Source organism: Oncorhynchus masou, chromosome 18 (genome assembly GCF_036934945.1).
Source record: "Oncorhynchus masou masou isolate Uvic2021 chromosome 18, UVic_Omas_1.1, whole genome shotgun sequence".
Lineage (NCBI taxonomy): Eukaryota > Metazoa > Chordata > Actinopteri > Salmoniformes > Salmonidae > Oncorhynchus > Oncorhynchus masou.
Genome location: NC_088229.1, coordinates 24,766,739 through 24,781,289, shown reverse-complemented (window position 1 = coordinate 24,781,289; position 14,551 = coordinate 24,766,739). Strand labels below are relative to the sequence as shown.

The 14,551-nt window shown below is 46.3% G+C and overlaps 1 protein-coding gene across 8 annotated transcripts in view; it reads right to left on the bottom strand.

Annotated features, from left to right (window-relative positions):
- LOC135504279 (ankyrin repeat and SAM domain-containing protein 1A-like) overlaps positions 1–14,551 on the bottom strand; it is a 115,246-nt gene that overhangs the window by 52,805 nt on the left and 47,890 nt on the right. For 7 of the 8 annotated variants that reach the window (XM_064922681.1, XM_064922684.1, XM_064922685.1 and 4 more), the window contains 8 exons: positions 14,320–14,421; positions 14,091–14,177; positions 13,759–13,928; positions 11,440–11,502; positions 10,946–11,072; positions 9,827–9,873; positions 8,524–8,641; positions 828–1,354 (listed from right to left, as the gene is read on the bottom strand). In XM_064922681.1, the coding sequence (XP_064778753.1) occupies positions 828–1,354; positions 8,524–8,641; positions 9,827–9,873; positions 10,946–11,072; positions 11,440–11,502; positions 13,759–13,928; positions 14,091–14,177; positions 14,320–14,421 (1,241 nt within the window). The remainder of the gene's footprint in view (positions 1–827; positions 1,355–8,523; positions 8,642–9,826; positions 9,874–10,945; positions 11,073–11,439; positions 11,503–13,758; positions 13,929–14,090; positions 14,178–14,319; positions 14,422–14,551) is intronic. The other variant, XM_064922683.1, reaches the window with a different exon arrangement.

Below are 14,551 nucleotides of genomic sequence, written 5' to 3'. Positions count from 1 at the left end.
GTTGGAGTGTAACACCATGGCAACCTGAGGAGGCGGGGTCAGTCCTGAAGGGAGGATAGAGCTGCCACTCAATGACCTTCTCCTCCGCTCTCCTCGTCTCACTTTCCAACTCTTTGTCTAGGCCTATCTATCCTCTTTTTCAGATCCTCCTCACTTTTTAGCCCCATCTTTCAGTCACTTCTAATCTCTCTCCTCTCCCTGGCTCTTTATTCTTTGTTATCGGCCCCTCAGACAGGGTGTTTCAGTTCTGAATAGCTGGCTATATACAATTTTGAATATTAACATCTCACTACAGTGATAGAGCGGGTTTGGCTTCTATTTCAGCAGGGTTAATACATAGTTTAGGGGCAGAAAAACCGCAGATATGAATGAGAAAACATGGCTAAAGAGAGGGGTGTGTGTGGATCTCACTCATGCAGGCCTAATGTTCCCGAGTCTCTCAGCTCTCTGATGTCATTCTACTCTACAGCTTAACCCCTCGATAACTAGACAACAGTTCCATGATGTCATTCTACTCTACAGGTTAACCCCTCGATAACTAGACAACAGTTCCATGATGTCATTCTACTCTACAGGTTAACCCCTCGATAACTAGACAACAGTTCCATGATGTCATTCTACTCTACAGGTTAACCCCTCGATAACTAGACAACAGCTCCATGAGGAGGGCTATAATGTGACCATGTAGTGTCCTTTCACCTGTAATACTATATGGTGATGGTATAGAAGTCATCCCTGAGAACTCACCCAGGTGAGTGTATAAACTATGAATACAGAACACCATATTATAACATATGTCTAACAGAACAGTGAAGCAAGGGTCTTACCTCGTCCCATTCAGAGGCGAAAGAGGGCGACTTTTCCAGCCGCTTCTTGGTTGCGCTGCAGTTGGAGACGGACTCACTCCGGCTGCCCAGCCCTCCCTCCTCCTCGCTAGGCGGCGATACCAGCAGGTCCGAGTCCGACTTGGAGAGGCTGCGGGCCAGCTTCAGGTCCCCAGGGGGACGCATCCTGCCAGCAGGCACAGCCCCAGACCCAAAGTCCCTCATCCTGTCTCTGTCTCTGTCCCTGGGCACCCCCTTAGACACTGTGGCATAGATGGCTTTGGGGTCACAGTCTGTCAGGATGGCAGCCATGTTGATGTTTGGAGGAGGCAGAGGCGGAGCTTCTGTTGTTTTGGTGGGTACCGTTGGAGCTGGCGCCGGCTGTTGGCCTTGGCTGGACTGTGTCAGTACCCCACCTGGCAGCCTGCTGAGGGGCTCCACCTGACAGTCAAAGACAGGCGAGGAGCCGTGCAAGAGGCCTGTGAACACTTCAGGTACTGCAACTAGGTCCTGGCCGAGTAGGGAGTTATCTGTAGAGATGAGACCAGGAGAGTTAGGAGGGGAGACTAAAGAGCAGGGAGTTATCTGTAGAGATGAGACCAGGAGAGTTAGGAGGGGAGACTAAAGAGCAGGGAGTTATCTGTAGAGATGAGAGGAGACCAGGAGAGTTAGGAGGGGAGACTAAAGAGCAGGGAGTTATCTGTAGAGATGAGGAGACCAGGAGAGTTAGGAGGGGAGACTAAAGAGCAGGGAGTTATCTGTAGAGATGAGGAGACCAGGAGAGTTAGGAGGGGAGACTAAAGAGCAGGGAGTTATCTGTAGAGATGAGGAGACCAGGAGAGTTAGGAGGGGAGACTAAAGAGCAGGGAGTTATCTGTAGAGATGAGACCAGGAGAGTTATGAGGGGAGACTAAAGAGCAGGGAGTTATCTGTAGAGATGAGACCAGGAAAGTTAGGAGGGGAGACTAAAGAGCAGGGAGTAATGAGTAAGGAGTAGTGAGTCAAGGCAGGCAGGAGGCTGGACTGAGACTGAAGGTAGATATCTAGCAGGACTAATAACAACGTCCCCACAGCCCCAGAAACAGATCTGTGATTGTTTGAGCATGAGACATAATGAGAGACGGACCTCCAGAATGCTGTCCGAAGCACTGGAAGACAGATAATTCCAATCCCAGCTTGCAGCCATCTCTCTGGATGTTTGGAGGTTTGTTACATTACTCAATGCTCTGCCAGTTTTTCCCACTCCTCCATCCCTGCCTGTCTCTGTGTGTGTCTCACTCCCTTTGAGATAACCAGCAGCAGCCCCTGTTTGAGGTCAAGTTCCACAGAAATGATACAGCACTGAGGAATCCTCACAGGAAATCAGCAAAGGAAGAAACCGGATGGGAGCAAGACAACAAGCATTCTGCAGAATCTGCGCACACACACACACGGACACACACACACACGGACACACGCACACACGGACACACGCACACACGGACACACGGACACACGCACACACGGACACACGCACACACGGACACACGCACACACGGACACACGCACACACGGACACACGCACACACGGACACACGCACACACGGACACACGCACACACGGACACACGCACACACGGACACACACACACACGGACACACACACACACACGGACACACACACACACGGACACACGCACACACGGACACACGCACACACGGACACAGACAGAAACACAAGAACAAACAGGAACTTACTTCTTCTGCTTCGAGCTATAGCATGAAACCAATCTCTGCTTACAGATCCTGTACAGCCAATCCGGTTGAAAACAATATGCTTTTCCCCTCACAACAACAGGCCCTCTTTCTCTCCCCCTTGAAGGAGACACTGACACCCAAGCCTGTTTTTCCACCATCAAATCGACCACCGGATGAGAGTTGAGCCAGGTTGTGCCTCTGTTCCCCTTCTGCCTGTCAAGCTTCCCCTCTGTCCCTCCCTTCTTGTACTTCTCCCTGAGCCGGAGCTGTGTAAACCAAAGCTACGTAGAGCTGTAGCTGTGTGAGCTCTTTGCCTGCCTGTCCCAACTCACTAGCCGCTGACTGCATCTCTGGGATTGTAACTCTGGGATCACTCCATCCACTCTGTCTCAGCCACCATCCTGATAATCAGGCTTCTGACACATTGTTCATGTGTGTGTGTGTGTTGGAAAATGGGTTGTGTCGTGCTGCCCTGTGTGTGTCCTCATTGCCAATTCCGGTGAGAGGGTTGTGGTGTTTGGTGACAGGGAAACTGGGACAGTGTCAGTGACGTCACAGCGGGGCAGTGGCCCCTTCAGTGTGTTTTAGTTTGTCCTTCAGAGAAAAAGACAGCTACAAAAAAAGACTGCAGTTACTCCAAGCATTCTAATGAAGCTCTCTCTCAACAGGACATAGTGTTTCCAATACCATTCAGTCATTCAAACTGATCTCAAAACAATACATTCAACTCTAAAAAGAGCTCCGTTAGAGATGAATATCTGTCCAGGTGAAATAGTAATAGTTACTCCACCCTGTATGTCAGCTTGGTAGTGATGAATACAGTTCAACTAGGAGCTGGTACACTTTGCTCTATGCACTGTTTAGCTTACAGGCCGTTTAGAGTGAGGCAGAGTACCAACGCCCTGTGCCCATCTACGCTCAGCTGCTTACTACTCAATTTGGAAAGATGGAAAGATGTGTGTGTGTGTGTGATATGTGTGTGTGTGTGTGTGTGATATGAACCCTGTGTGTGTGTTGTGTGTGTGTGTGTGTGTGTGTGTGTGTGTGTGTGTGCGTGTGTCTGTGTGTCTGTGTGTAAACATATGGAGAGACCACAGCCAAACACCCACCCTGTCCTTGGCAGCTGGAGAGTGTGAATGACCAATGAGCAAATCACTATGGCTCCCTTCAACAATCCCCTAGTGTGTTCAACCAACAGGACCCAGACTACAACACCCATGATCCAACGGTCCGACCGGGGCTGGAAACATTGAGATACTCAGTAACCCAATGAGAGACATATGGATATTTACACTGCTTTTATGGAGGGATGAGGTCACTGGTGAGAGAACACGTGTGTGTGTGTGTGTGTGTGTGTGTGTGTGTGTGTGTGTGTGTGTGTGTGTGTGTGTGTGTGTGTGTGTGTGTGTGTGTGTGTGTGTGTGTGTGTGTGTGTGTGTGTGTGTGTGTGTGTGTGTGTGTGTGTTTCATTTGGTGGCCTTGTAAGCAGTGATGTCATGTTAATTCTACAGTTATTGTTGCATTGATGTCACAGAGAGACAGTATGTATTTATTTATTTACAGCCCCTGGGGAAATTGCTTTTCTGTACCCAGAGTGGAGAGCATTTTTAGCTCTGTATGTCATGTGTTAGAGTGACATTTAAAACTACAGGCGCAAAACTATTGAGATTCTGACCTCATTCTTAATTGAAAAGTCCAAATTATTCAATTGACGTTATACGTTAGTGGGGAACCTGTGTATATGTGATAGAAACTGAGAAGGACAGCACTTTGTAATGGACAGTGTTGATGTTAAACTGACATACATTGATTAGTCTGTTTGGGTGCTCGGGAACATCCCAATTCTAGTCATTCACTATTGGCCAAGTGCAAGGCCAGGATGGGCAGTGTGCTCCACTCTCCACAGGTCCCACAGCAGGCAGAAACCACTAAACACAGCTGTGGTTCTCACTACAGTCAAGCTAGCAAAAATATATGCACTGAGAATTTAGCAGGCTATCATCTATCTAGTGATGCTAGCCTCTCCTGTGTGAGTTCACTCTGTCCAAGGCCACATAACCTGCTAGTCATAAGATATGTCTATGGCAGATAACTTTATCACTTTTCAGTATGTGAAATCTCTTCTACACCCAATTGACTGTGCGTGAGAGTAGGGCACTGTGATGTTAGATGCCTGTGAAACAGGAGGCATGTGGAATCTGTTGGGCATCCTCTGTGATTCCTTCCTTCAGAGGAAGGCAGTGTGTGTGTGTGTGACAGGTGCTCTGCCTGCTCTATGCTGCTGCTGACAAGGCATGTCTCCATCACACACACAGCCTCGATGGGGGAGAGATGTGAAGGGGTGGGGGTTAAGAGTAGCAGGGAGTGTGAGCAGGGCCCTAATCCCAATCCCTGAGAGGCAGCTGCTTTCAGATGGTAATGGAGAGGGACTGGGCATACCTGTTTATATTAGAGTCCCCAAACAGCACACATCTCTATCACAGACACAGTCCCCAAACAGCACACATCTCTATCACAGACACAGTCCCCAAACAGCACACATCTCTATCACAGACACAGTCCCCAAACAGCACACATCTCTATCACAGACACAGTCCCCAAACAGCACACATCTCTATCACAGACACAGTCCCCAAACAGCACACATCTCTATCACAGACACATCCCCAAACAGCACACATCTATCACAGACACAGTCCCCAAACAGCACACATCTCTATCACAGACACAGTCCCCAAACAGCACACATCTCTATCACAGACACAGTCCCCAAACAGCACACATCTCTATCACAGACACAGTCCCCAAACAGCACACATCTCTATCACAGACACAGTCCCCAAACAGCACACATCTCTATCAGACACAGTCCCCAAACAGCACACATCTCTATCACAGACACAGTCCCCAAACAGCACACATCTCTATCACAGACACAGTCCCCAAACAGCACACATCTCTATCACAGACACAGTCCCCAAACAGCACACATCTCTATCACAGACACAGTCCCCAAACAGCACACATCTCTATCACAGACACAGTCCCCAAACAGCACACATCTCTATCACAGACACAGTCCCCAAACAGCACACATCTCTCTCTATCACAGACACAGTCCCCAAACAGCACACATCTCTATCACAGACACAGTCCCCAAACAGCACACATCTCTATCACAGACCCCAAACAGTCCCCAAACAGACACAGACACAGTCCCCAAACAGCACACATCTCTATCACAGACACAGTCCCCAAACAGCACACATCTCTATCACAGACACAGTCCCCAAACAGCACACATCTCTATCACAGTCCCCAAACAGCACACATCTCTATCACAGACACAGTCCCCAAACAGCACACATCTCTATCACAGACACAGTCCCCAAACAGCACACATCTCTATCACAGACACAGTCCCCAAACAGCACACATCTCTATCACAGACACAGTCCATCTCTATCACAGACAAACAGCACACATCTCTATCACAGACACAGTCCCCAAACAGCACACATCTCTATCACAGACACAGTCCCCAAACAGCACACATCTCTATCACAGACACAGTCCCCAAACAGCACACATCTCTATCACAGACACAGTCCCCAAACAGCACACATCTCTATCACAGACACAGTCCCCAAACAGCACACATCTCTATCACAGACACAGTCCCCAAACAGCACACATCTATCACAGACACAGCATGCTTAGCTATGTGTCGCTATGTGTCTGTGTTTGCATGATTATGCCCTGCTTGGATATGCATGAGCCTGCTATGGTGTTCGTATGAGAGAACGGGCAAACGCAGCAAGATAAACAAAGAACTAGGCAGCAAGATGGAAGAGGATAAGATAAAGATTGTCCAATCTCCAACCAATGCATAAAGTGTACAACGTTGCATTTCTAGTAGTGTAAGTAGGCTGGAGGTTCTTAGATAATAATACAGTGTATGGTCAAATCTGACCAAGAATTCTGTTCCATGTAACAAACCAGATTAGTTTTCTTCAGCTGGCTTGGCAGAGAATGTCAATTCAGCCTGATCTAAACACGCCTAATCCAGGCCCAGAGCTGCTGGGCCTCTGGAATGCCAATCATACACTCCCAGGCAGCACTAATCCAACCCTAGCAATCTCACTCTGCAGTCAGATGCTAATGCATTTCTTACATTACAGTTACAGCGACATGCACGGGTTATGTTCGGCCAAGTCTGGCGTGTTTCTCAAGCAAATGTCCTGTCTCCTTTGGCTCCTCGGAGTCAGAGAAGAGCACAGAGCTGCTCGTAACCCAGTATCTGTAACTAGAGTATAGCAGTGAGACATCTGGGACCATGGGGATAGAAGGATGTTGGATTGGAGCACATTTAACAAATCTGATCTTTTCAGGTTTAGAAGAAGTGACTGCTAAATGGTAACTTGTGTTCGTATAAACTGATAGCCTAGCGAAATCAGTGGTGGTAGTCAAAGTCGTTTTTAAATGTAATGCAGTTGATTTGTGAAAATCTCCCCAAAAAATGTATTGGGGTTGACATCCATACAGCATTATCCTCCAATGTTTACCTCAACATAGTGTGAAATACACATATAAACAACAGCCTAAATGTAGGATCATTTTGCTGGGGGGCAATGAGGACATTTGAGATCTTTCCCCAATGGCATCTTTCCTCCACACGTTCCCATGGCATTTCCAATTTTTTCCGGCACTGAGCAAATTTCAGGTCTGCTGAGCGCAAACTTGAACTTTGTGAAAATTCTGTGCAACTTCTGGCGCGCGTTTATTGTGAACACTTAGGCTGTACCCGCTTTGAGTTACAGTTATAACAGTAGGCTGCTGTGGCTATTTGATCATAACGTAGGCCTATCATAGCGGCCCACTATCAAAAATACTGGAGAAAATTTATCCCATAACATTTTAACATGGAAATAGCTGTTCTATCATTCAGCCTACAGTAGCAGCCAATGTGTGGTATTTAATGTAAGACCTACATTCTGTGACACTTATGCAGGGTTTAACATTAACCTGTTAATCCACTTGTCATTCAGACAAGGAGGTGACTGAAAATGTGTTGTTTTAGGCAAGAAAACACTTGACAAAATAAAGTTAATTATTATTACGATACCATTGTTACAGAGAATCAGACAAATTGCTACCCTCTGCCTACTGGCTACTTAGCTTATTCAAGCTTGTCTCAAAATACAACACTGTCCCTTTAAGACTGAAAAATAAATGCTCTTTACCTGACTCACTTTTCAAAGATGGCTAGAAATGACATGTTTTGTGGTCTTGTAGGAAGCAACCACTCCCCCATTGCTGTGATATAACTAGGCTAAAAACTCACTTACTAGCAAAGAATATGAACGAATGTTCACACGTGGCTACATGCAGCTCTCGCTTTGATCTCAAAACAAACATCTACTCACCACCACTTATGGTGTAAACACGGTCCAGTTCAAAGGAATGGCACAGATCCATATATGGCAACGGTCTATTTGCATATAGGTATACTGCAGCTCTGATCGGTTAAGCAGCACTGGTCTTTATAGTATGGGCTGAGTCTTGCCTGTCAATGCAATAGAATCCTACTCCGGTGCCTACAAGAAAGTCTCTTGCATAGTTAGTTTTGCATACTAAAGTCTTGCATAGTCTGGTTTCGTTTCAGTTTGTTGCATTGAAGTTGGCTTATATTGGCAATTCCCACAATAGAGGGACACGTTGACAGTGTTAACTAAATTGGAAAATTAGAAAGTTAAGTGAAGTTCAATCTCGCGCTTCTCTGCAGGCTGATATTTCTTCTGCTTGGCAGTCCCGTGGGAGCTGTGTGCCCACGCCCACGCGCAGCTTAGAGGGAACGTTGCCCTTTACTGCATCTATGGTCAATGTGGAGCTTAGAAACAAGCACATCTCTCCCACCTGGGACTGCCATCCAGTAGGTAGCGCATGTAGAGGGTGGAACTCACCGCCAGTGGAGCGGAGTCCCGTCCGTCCAGGGCCAACCACAGAAGGTCCGGGGAGCTTCAGAGTGTTGTCCGTCTCGCCTGGTGGTCTGAGGTCACTAGGGGCAGTGGGCTTCTGCTGCTGGAGGAGACCAGAGGAGAGATGAGCACACTAACAGCTGTCAATCCCAACTAAAACCACCATCACAGCATAGCAGACGATTAGCACAGCCTGAATTAGCCCCACACTATGATATTAAATTAAGAAAGCGTCCCAGTGATTGCTTCCACGTTGCCGTGCATCATCATTCCTAATATGGATGATCGCCTCAGATGGCAGGCTGCTGATTAGAACACAGAGGACACCAGCCATTCAGCCAGCGAGCCAGTCAGCCACACAGAGACTCGTTGGGAAAAAAATGAGGCAGCAAAGGTACAGTTGCTCCAAATAAGAACCTCAGAAAAAAAAACCCAGATTTGAGATGAGGTTGTGGGAGGAGGGGGGAGAGCAATGCAAATAAAACCCTGTGGCAGCTAACTGTATAATAAAAAGGCAGTATAAATAGATATGATAGGATAATAAATAGAAAAGACAGCTTTATAGGGCCCTCCAGTTACATTCGATGAGACGGGGATAGGAGAAGGGGAATTAAAAGATGGAGAGGAAAGCGAGGCGGAGAGAGGGAGGAGAGAGGCTGGAACTCTCCAGGAGTCCCGGTGGCCAGGGTTGGCTACTAAACAGAGACACAGACTGACAGAGGACCTCAGTCAGGGAGACATATTTCCTGATGAAGTACCTGGATGTAAGATATTCATCCTTGCAGGATGGAACAGTACCATGGTGGAAAAATAAATGTTTTGGGGAAAAGGTCAGACGCCATGGTTCGATTTCATGTCAAAGCAGAACGTAGAGGTGCCCAGGGACCTTTATTTAGGTCTTTGTCCATGTCTTTCTCTGTGTAAGCAGTGTGTGACACAGGAGAAAAGAGCATTATCATAATTATGAATTGGAAATGTGTTTTTTGCATATCCTAATCTCCCTGAGACACCCTTAGAGTGTGGGGTCACGGCCACATGATCAATCAGGGTTAAGTGCCTTGCTCAAGGGCACATCGGCAGATTTTTCCTATTAATGGCTTTTCTGTTACTGGCCCAATGCTCCAACTGCTAGGTTACCTGGTGCCCTGATATGCAGCTACTAGAGGTAAATAACATCTTAGTAATCACACAGCGTTCCAGAGCACAGATGAGTCAGATGACAGGCAGCATGGCAGCCATGGTGGAATGAGGGGAGAGATGGAGGGATGAGAGGAGATGCAGGTCATACCTGAGGTAGGAGACTGTTGGAAGACTGTTTGACTGTAGTGTTCCCATCTGGGGAGGCAGGATAGACAGCAGTTAGTTAGGTCATCATGAGTAAGGTAGTACAATTATCATATTTAATTTCTATTCAATGTATTCAATCTCAAGACTGCCAGGGATGATATTATGCAAAGTGAATAGGAAAGGGAAGTATAATAAAGCTCATGTTTTATGCACATGGTATTGTGGGTAGTATTGAAGACAATGGCCAGACAGACACTCAGACAGACACTCAGACAGACACTCAGACAGACACTCAGACAGACACTCAGACAGACACTCAGACAGACACTCAGACAGACACTTTTAAAACAGAAAGAAGAGCAGACAATTAAGCAGCCAGCAAAGATTAGCCTTCCTCAAACCAACCCATTAAACATCTTAACAACATAACAGAGAACGCAAGTCAAGGGCTGGACATCTAGTCATTCATCAAAATAAAAGGGGAAGTGATTACATCAGCAATCAGGCTCTCCACATTAATTTCTATGACACTGTTTAGTGACACACAATTCATTTATTAGGAATGTGACAGAACAGAAAGCCTGGGGGACGGTTTAAAAACATTCATATCAACAGACAGGGACTCCAATGTGCTGTTAATTAAATCCCATTTAATCCAATGAAACGCACCGTCATTCAAAAGCCAAAGCTAAGGAATGAGTCCTCTGATACAGCTATGACCATCCTGAGTAGGATATCACACATTAGCATATTCCAAGCTCTCTCCTACTGATGCTGTTGAGGTTAAACCTGAGCTGTATTTGGGTAAAGGGTTTACAACCAGACAGAGTGGAAGCAGGAGGGGTTTAGGGAGCGGTTGGAAAACTGACCCCTTCTCCTTTCCATCCCTGGTGTAATGCTGCTAGGAATGAGGGGTGACACTTTGCAAAGCACCAGGGAGGGGGCATGTGGGTGGAGTGGGGGAGAGGTTGCAAGTGCTCCTTATTCTTCAGGCTGGGGGTGCAGTGTTTTATCATCACACATCATATTCCATCAATTAGGAATCATGAAGGGATTTGAATATCATCCTTGATCCAATCCAAATCACTTTCTACACCCCTTGTCCTGTCTAAGTGTGCACCTTTCTGGGATGGGGGGTCCAGTGCGGACTGGGGGACTTTGGTCTGGGCGGACAGCAGCAGTTCATAAGTGTGATCCTCCTCCTCAGTCTTCCCCCTCTCATCGATGCTGCTGTTAGTGAATAGGGCCTGTGAGGGAGAGATGGGAGACAGGGTCAGCACAGTACAGAACACCCATACCACCTCTGTTAGGCTTGTGCAGCATTAATCTCAGACTGTCTTGTGATGCTGAGGACTCATACAGTGAGATAAGTCACTCCACAGTGCCCTCTCATGGTTGTACTAGACCTTACGGTCATCCACACAGTCCTTCGCTCGTTCCTTACACACAAAACTAGCAGGAACTAATTGATTGCTTTGGCCAAAAGTAATGGAAAGGGGGATACCTAGTCAGTTGCACAACTGAATGCCTTCGACCGAATGAGTCTTCCGCATTTAACCCAACCAGTACAACATGGTCCATCAAAACAGAGCTTTAATGACCATAGATTCTGACCTCTGAGCTAAGCTCCTCTACATGGCCTGGGGCAGGTTGGGATTGGTGAGCCAGCCGGTCTTTCTGTAATTGACAAACAGAGAACGAAATCACTGACTCAGACATTAGCTTGACACATATCTTGAAGTACTGTAGAAGGTTGGCTGAACTGGAGCAAACAAAGATTTTTGCTTTAACACTAGAAAAGCTGAGAGCGTGTCATGTGGACGCAAAAATAATGTACTTTTCTAATTATACATTTTAGTCATGTCCTCCCCCCGCCCACGTACTTTTCCTAAGTAAGTCTAGATAACACACTGTAATTATTTTCATCTTGATCACAAGCAGAATTTGTTTTAAGCCGTTTTAAGAGGACATTGGTTTTTTATGCTTACCCTCATTCAATGGCACTACACTCACCGGCCAGTTTATTGGGTACACCCATCTAGTACCGGGTCGGACACCCCTTTACCTCCATGCAGCCGTGATGGCATCACGCCATTGCTGCAATTTGGACGGAGGTACATTCAAGCTGTGAACAGCCTGTTCCATCTCATCCCAAAGAGGCTCTAGTGGGTTGAGGTCTGGGGTCTGCATTGGCCACTCAAGTAAACTGAACTCGCTGTGATGTTCCAGGTGATGTTTTTCCACTCCTCAATGGTCCAGTGTTAGTGATCATATGCCCACCGGAGCTGCTAGGAGTGGAACCCGGTGTGGTCGTCTGCTGCAATAACCCATCCGTGACCAGGACCTACGAGATGTGCATTCTAAGATACTGTTCTGCACACCACTGTTCTACTGCACAGCTATTTGTCTGTGGTCAGCCTGTTAGCTTGCACCATTCTTGCCATTCTCCTTGGACTTCTCCCATCAACAAGCTGTATTTTTGTTTGTCGAGGCCATTTCTGAGATAGTGGATCCGGCACGCCTGGACTCGATGATCATACCACGCTCAAAGTCGCTTAGGTCACTCGTTTTCCCATTCAAATGTTCAATCGAACAGGTAACTGAATGCCTCAATGCCTGTCTGCCTGATTTATATAGCAAGCCACGGCCATGTTACTCACCGTCTGTAGGAGCGATCCATTTTTGTGAATGGGGTGGTGTACCTAATACACTGGCCGGTGAGTGTATATCGAAACTAATTTCACACATATAACGAGCTTAAGAGTTAGCTTAAGACAATAGTCTGATGGGTGTGAATAGTATCAATATATATTTTTTTTACCTTTATTTTACTAGGCAAGTCAGTTAAGAACAAATTCTTATTTTCAACGGCAGTGGGTTAACTGCCTGTTCAGGGGCAGAACAACAGATTTGTACCTTGTCAGCTCGGGATTCGAACTTGCAACCTTTCGGTTACTAGTCCAACGCTCTAACCACTAGGCTACCCTGCCGCCCCAATATATATATATATATCTATATATATATATATATATATGAAGAATCTGATGAACAGGGCAGTTTAACAGAGAGCCAAAAAGTTACTTTTTCAAACTTCTACAGGGTCACAAGCAGGTAAGATGTTTTGATGTCTAGCAGATTCTGCAGTTTCCAAATCACTCTTAGAAATGAACCCTTGAGCTCTATTATTTCAAATTATACACGGGGTAGTTTGGCTCCTGGTTGCTGATAGGTTGAAAGCTGTGGTATATCAGACAATATACCACAGGGGGTTGTGGTACATGGCCAATATACCACGGCTAAAGGCTGCTTCCAGGCACTCCGCGTTGCACTGTACCTAAGAACAGCCATTAGCCGTGGTATATTGGCCACATACCACACCCTCGCGGGCCTTTTTGGCAGAATGATGGCGATTCCATAAACTCCCTACAAGCACTCGCAACACTCAAAGTACAGTAATACATTTAAACTCAAAATATGCCATTCTGTTCTTAGTTTCATAATGGTCCTTAACAAATTAATAACGATTTTTTTTATTTAATGGATTTTAACAATTGAATTGTGGTGTTTTAGTGGTTTTCATTTGTACACATAGCCTAGAGTTACATAAACTAATGAAAATGCTACTGTGTACTTTGAAATACATTGTCTTTCGTCGTGTAAGACCTTCATAAACACAACCAAATTATTATATGAAATGTATTTAATTAGACTGTTAGAATGTTGACGTCCAAAAGACTCATCATTGTCCCAGGCTTTTCTAGTGATAAAGAGATATGCTGTCATCATTTCTAAATCCAGTCCACTCAACAACAATTAAATGCAGAGAACTATTGCCCTCTAGTGGAGAAAAAATATTTTAGATGCCCAGCCACGCAAACTTCTTGAGTCACATGTTGTGTGTTTCTGTGGTGGAAGGCAGAGTTCCAGACCAACCTTTCCAGCTTCACTGTCAGGCCGTCCAGAGTCCCTGTCGGATGACTTCCCGCTAGCCAGGCTGTCTAGAGAATGACAGGAGGTGGCCTCAAACAGAGCCTCATACGGGCTCTCTTCCTCAGGCCCCGGGGCCAGCCCCGAGAGCAGTGCACTCACCACCTCCATCTCACCTACAACACACACATTTTAACACACATATTGATACTCATACAAATACAGGTGGCAATGCACAGCATCACACAGGTAGAGAGCCTTGGCTGGTGGTTACGCGTTAACACCATATCCTCTAACGGCTCACTTCACTTTAGGTTTTCTGTATAGATACGACATACCTTTTTTCCTCGGACTAGGGCTCTCATTAGGTGGAGGGAGAGGGGGAGGAGGCAAGTCCAAAACAGGGGGATTTCCTGACATATGACCTGCAGAGAGATAAAGAAGAAAAGGTCATTCAAATAATATCATTAGTCAGAAAAAAACATTTTGGGAAATCAGTTTGTGGTTAAGGTAAGGTCATCTTTCTTTATAATCCCATAGGGAACCATTTATGTCTGTTTTTCTTACCCCGAATTAGAGCTGCTATCTGCCGGCTCGTCTGAGAGGGCATCTCTCTGACAGTGTCCAGCGCAGTCAGGCCCTTGTTGTCCACCATGTTGACATTAACCCCTGGAGCAGGACGGGGAAGAGACACAGAGGACAGAGCAGGGGATTAGGAGAAGAGAGAGAGACGAGCAGGGGGTTATATCTGCATTATTCAGCGGGTTGAAACGTGTTGTATCTTATAAGCATGTTGACT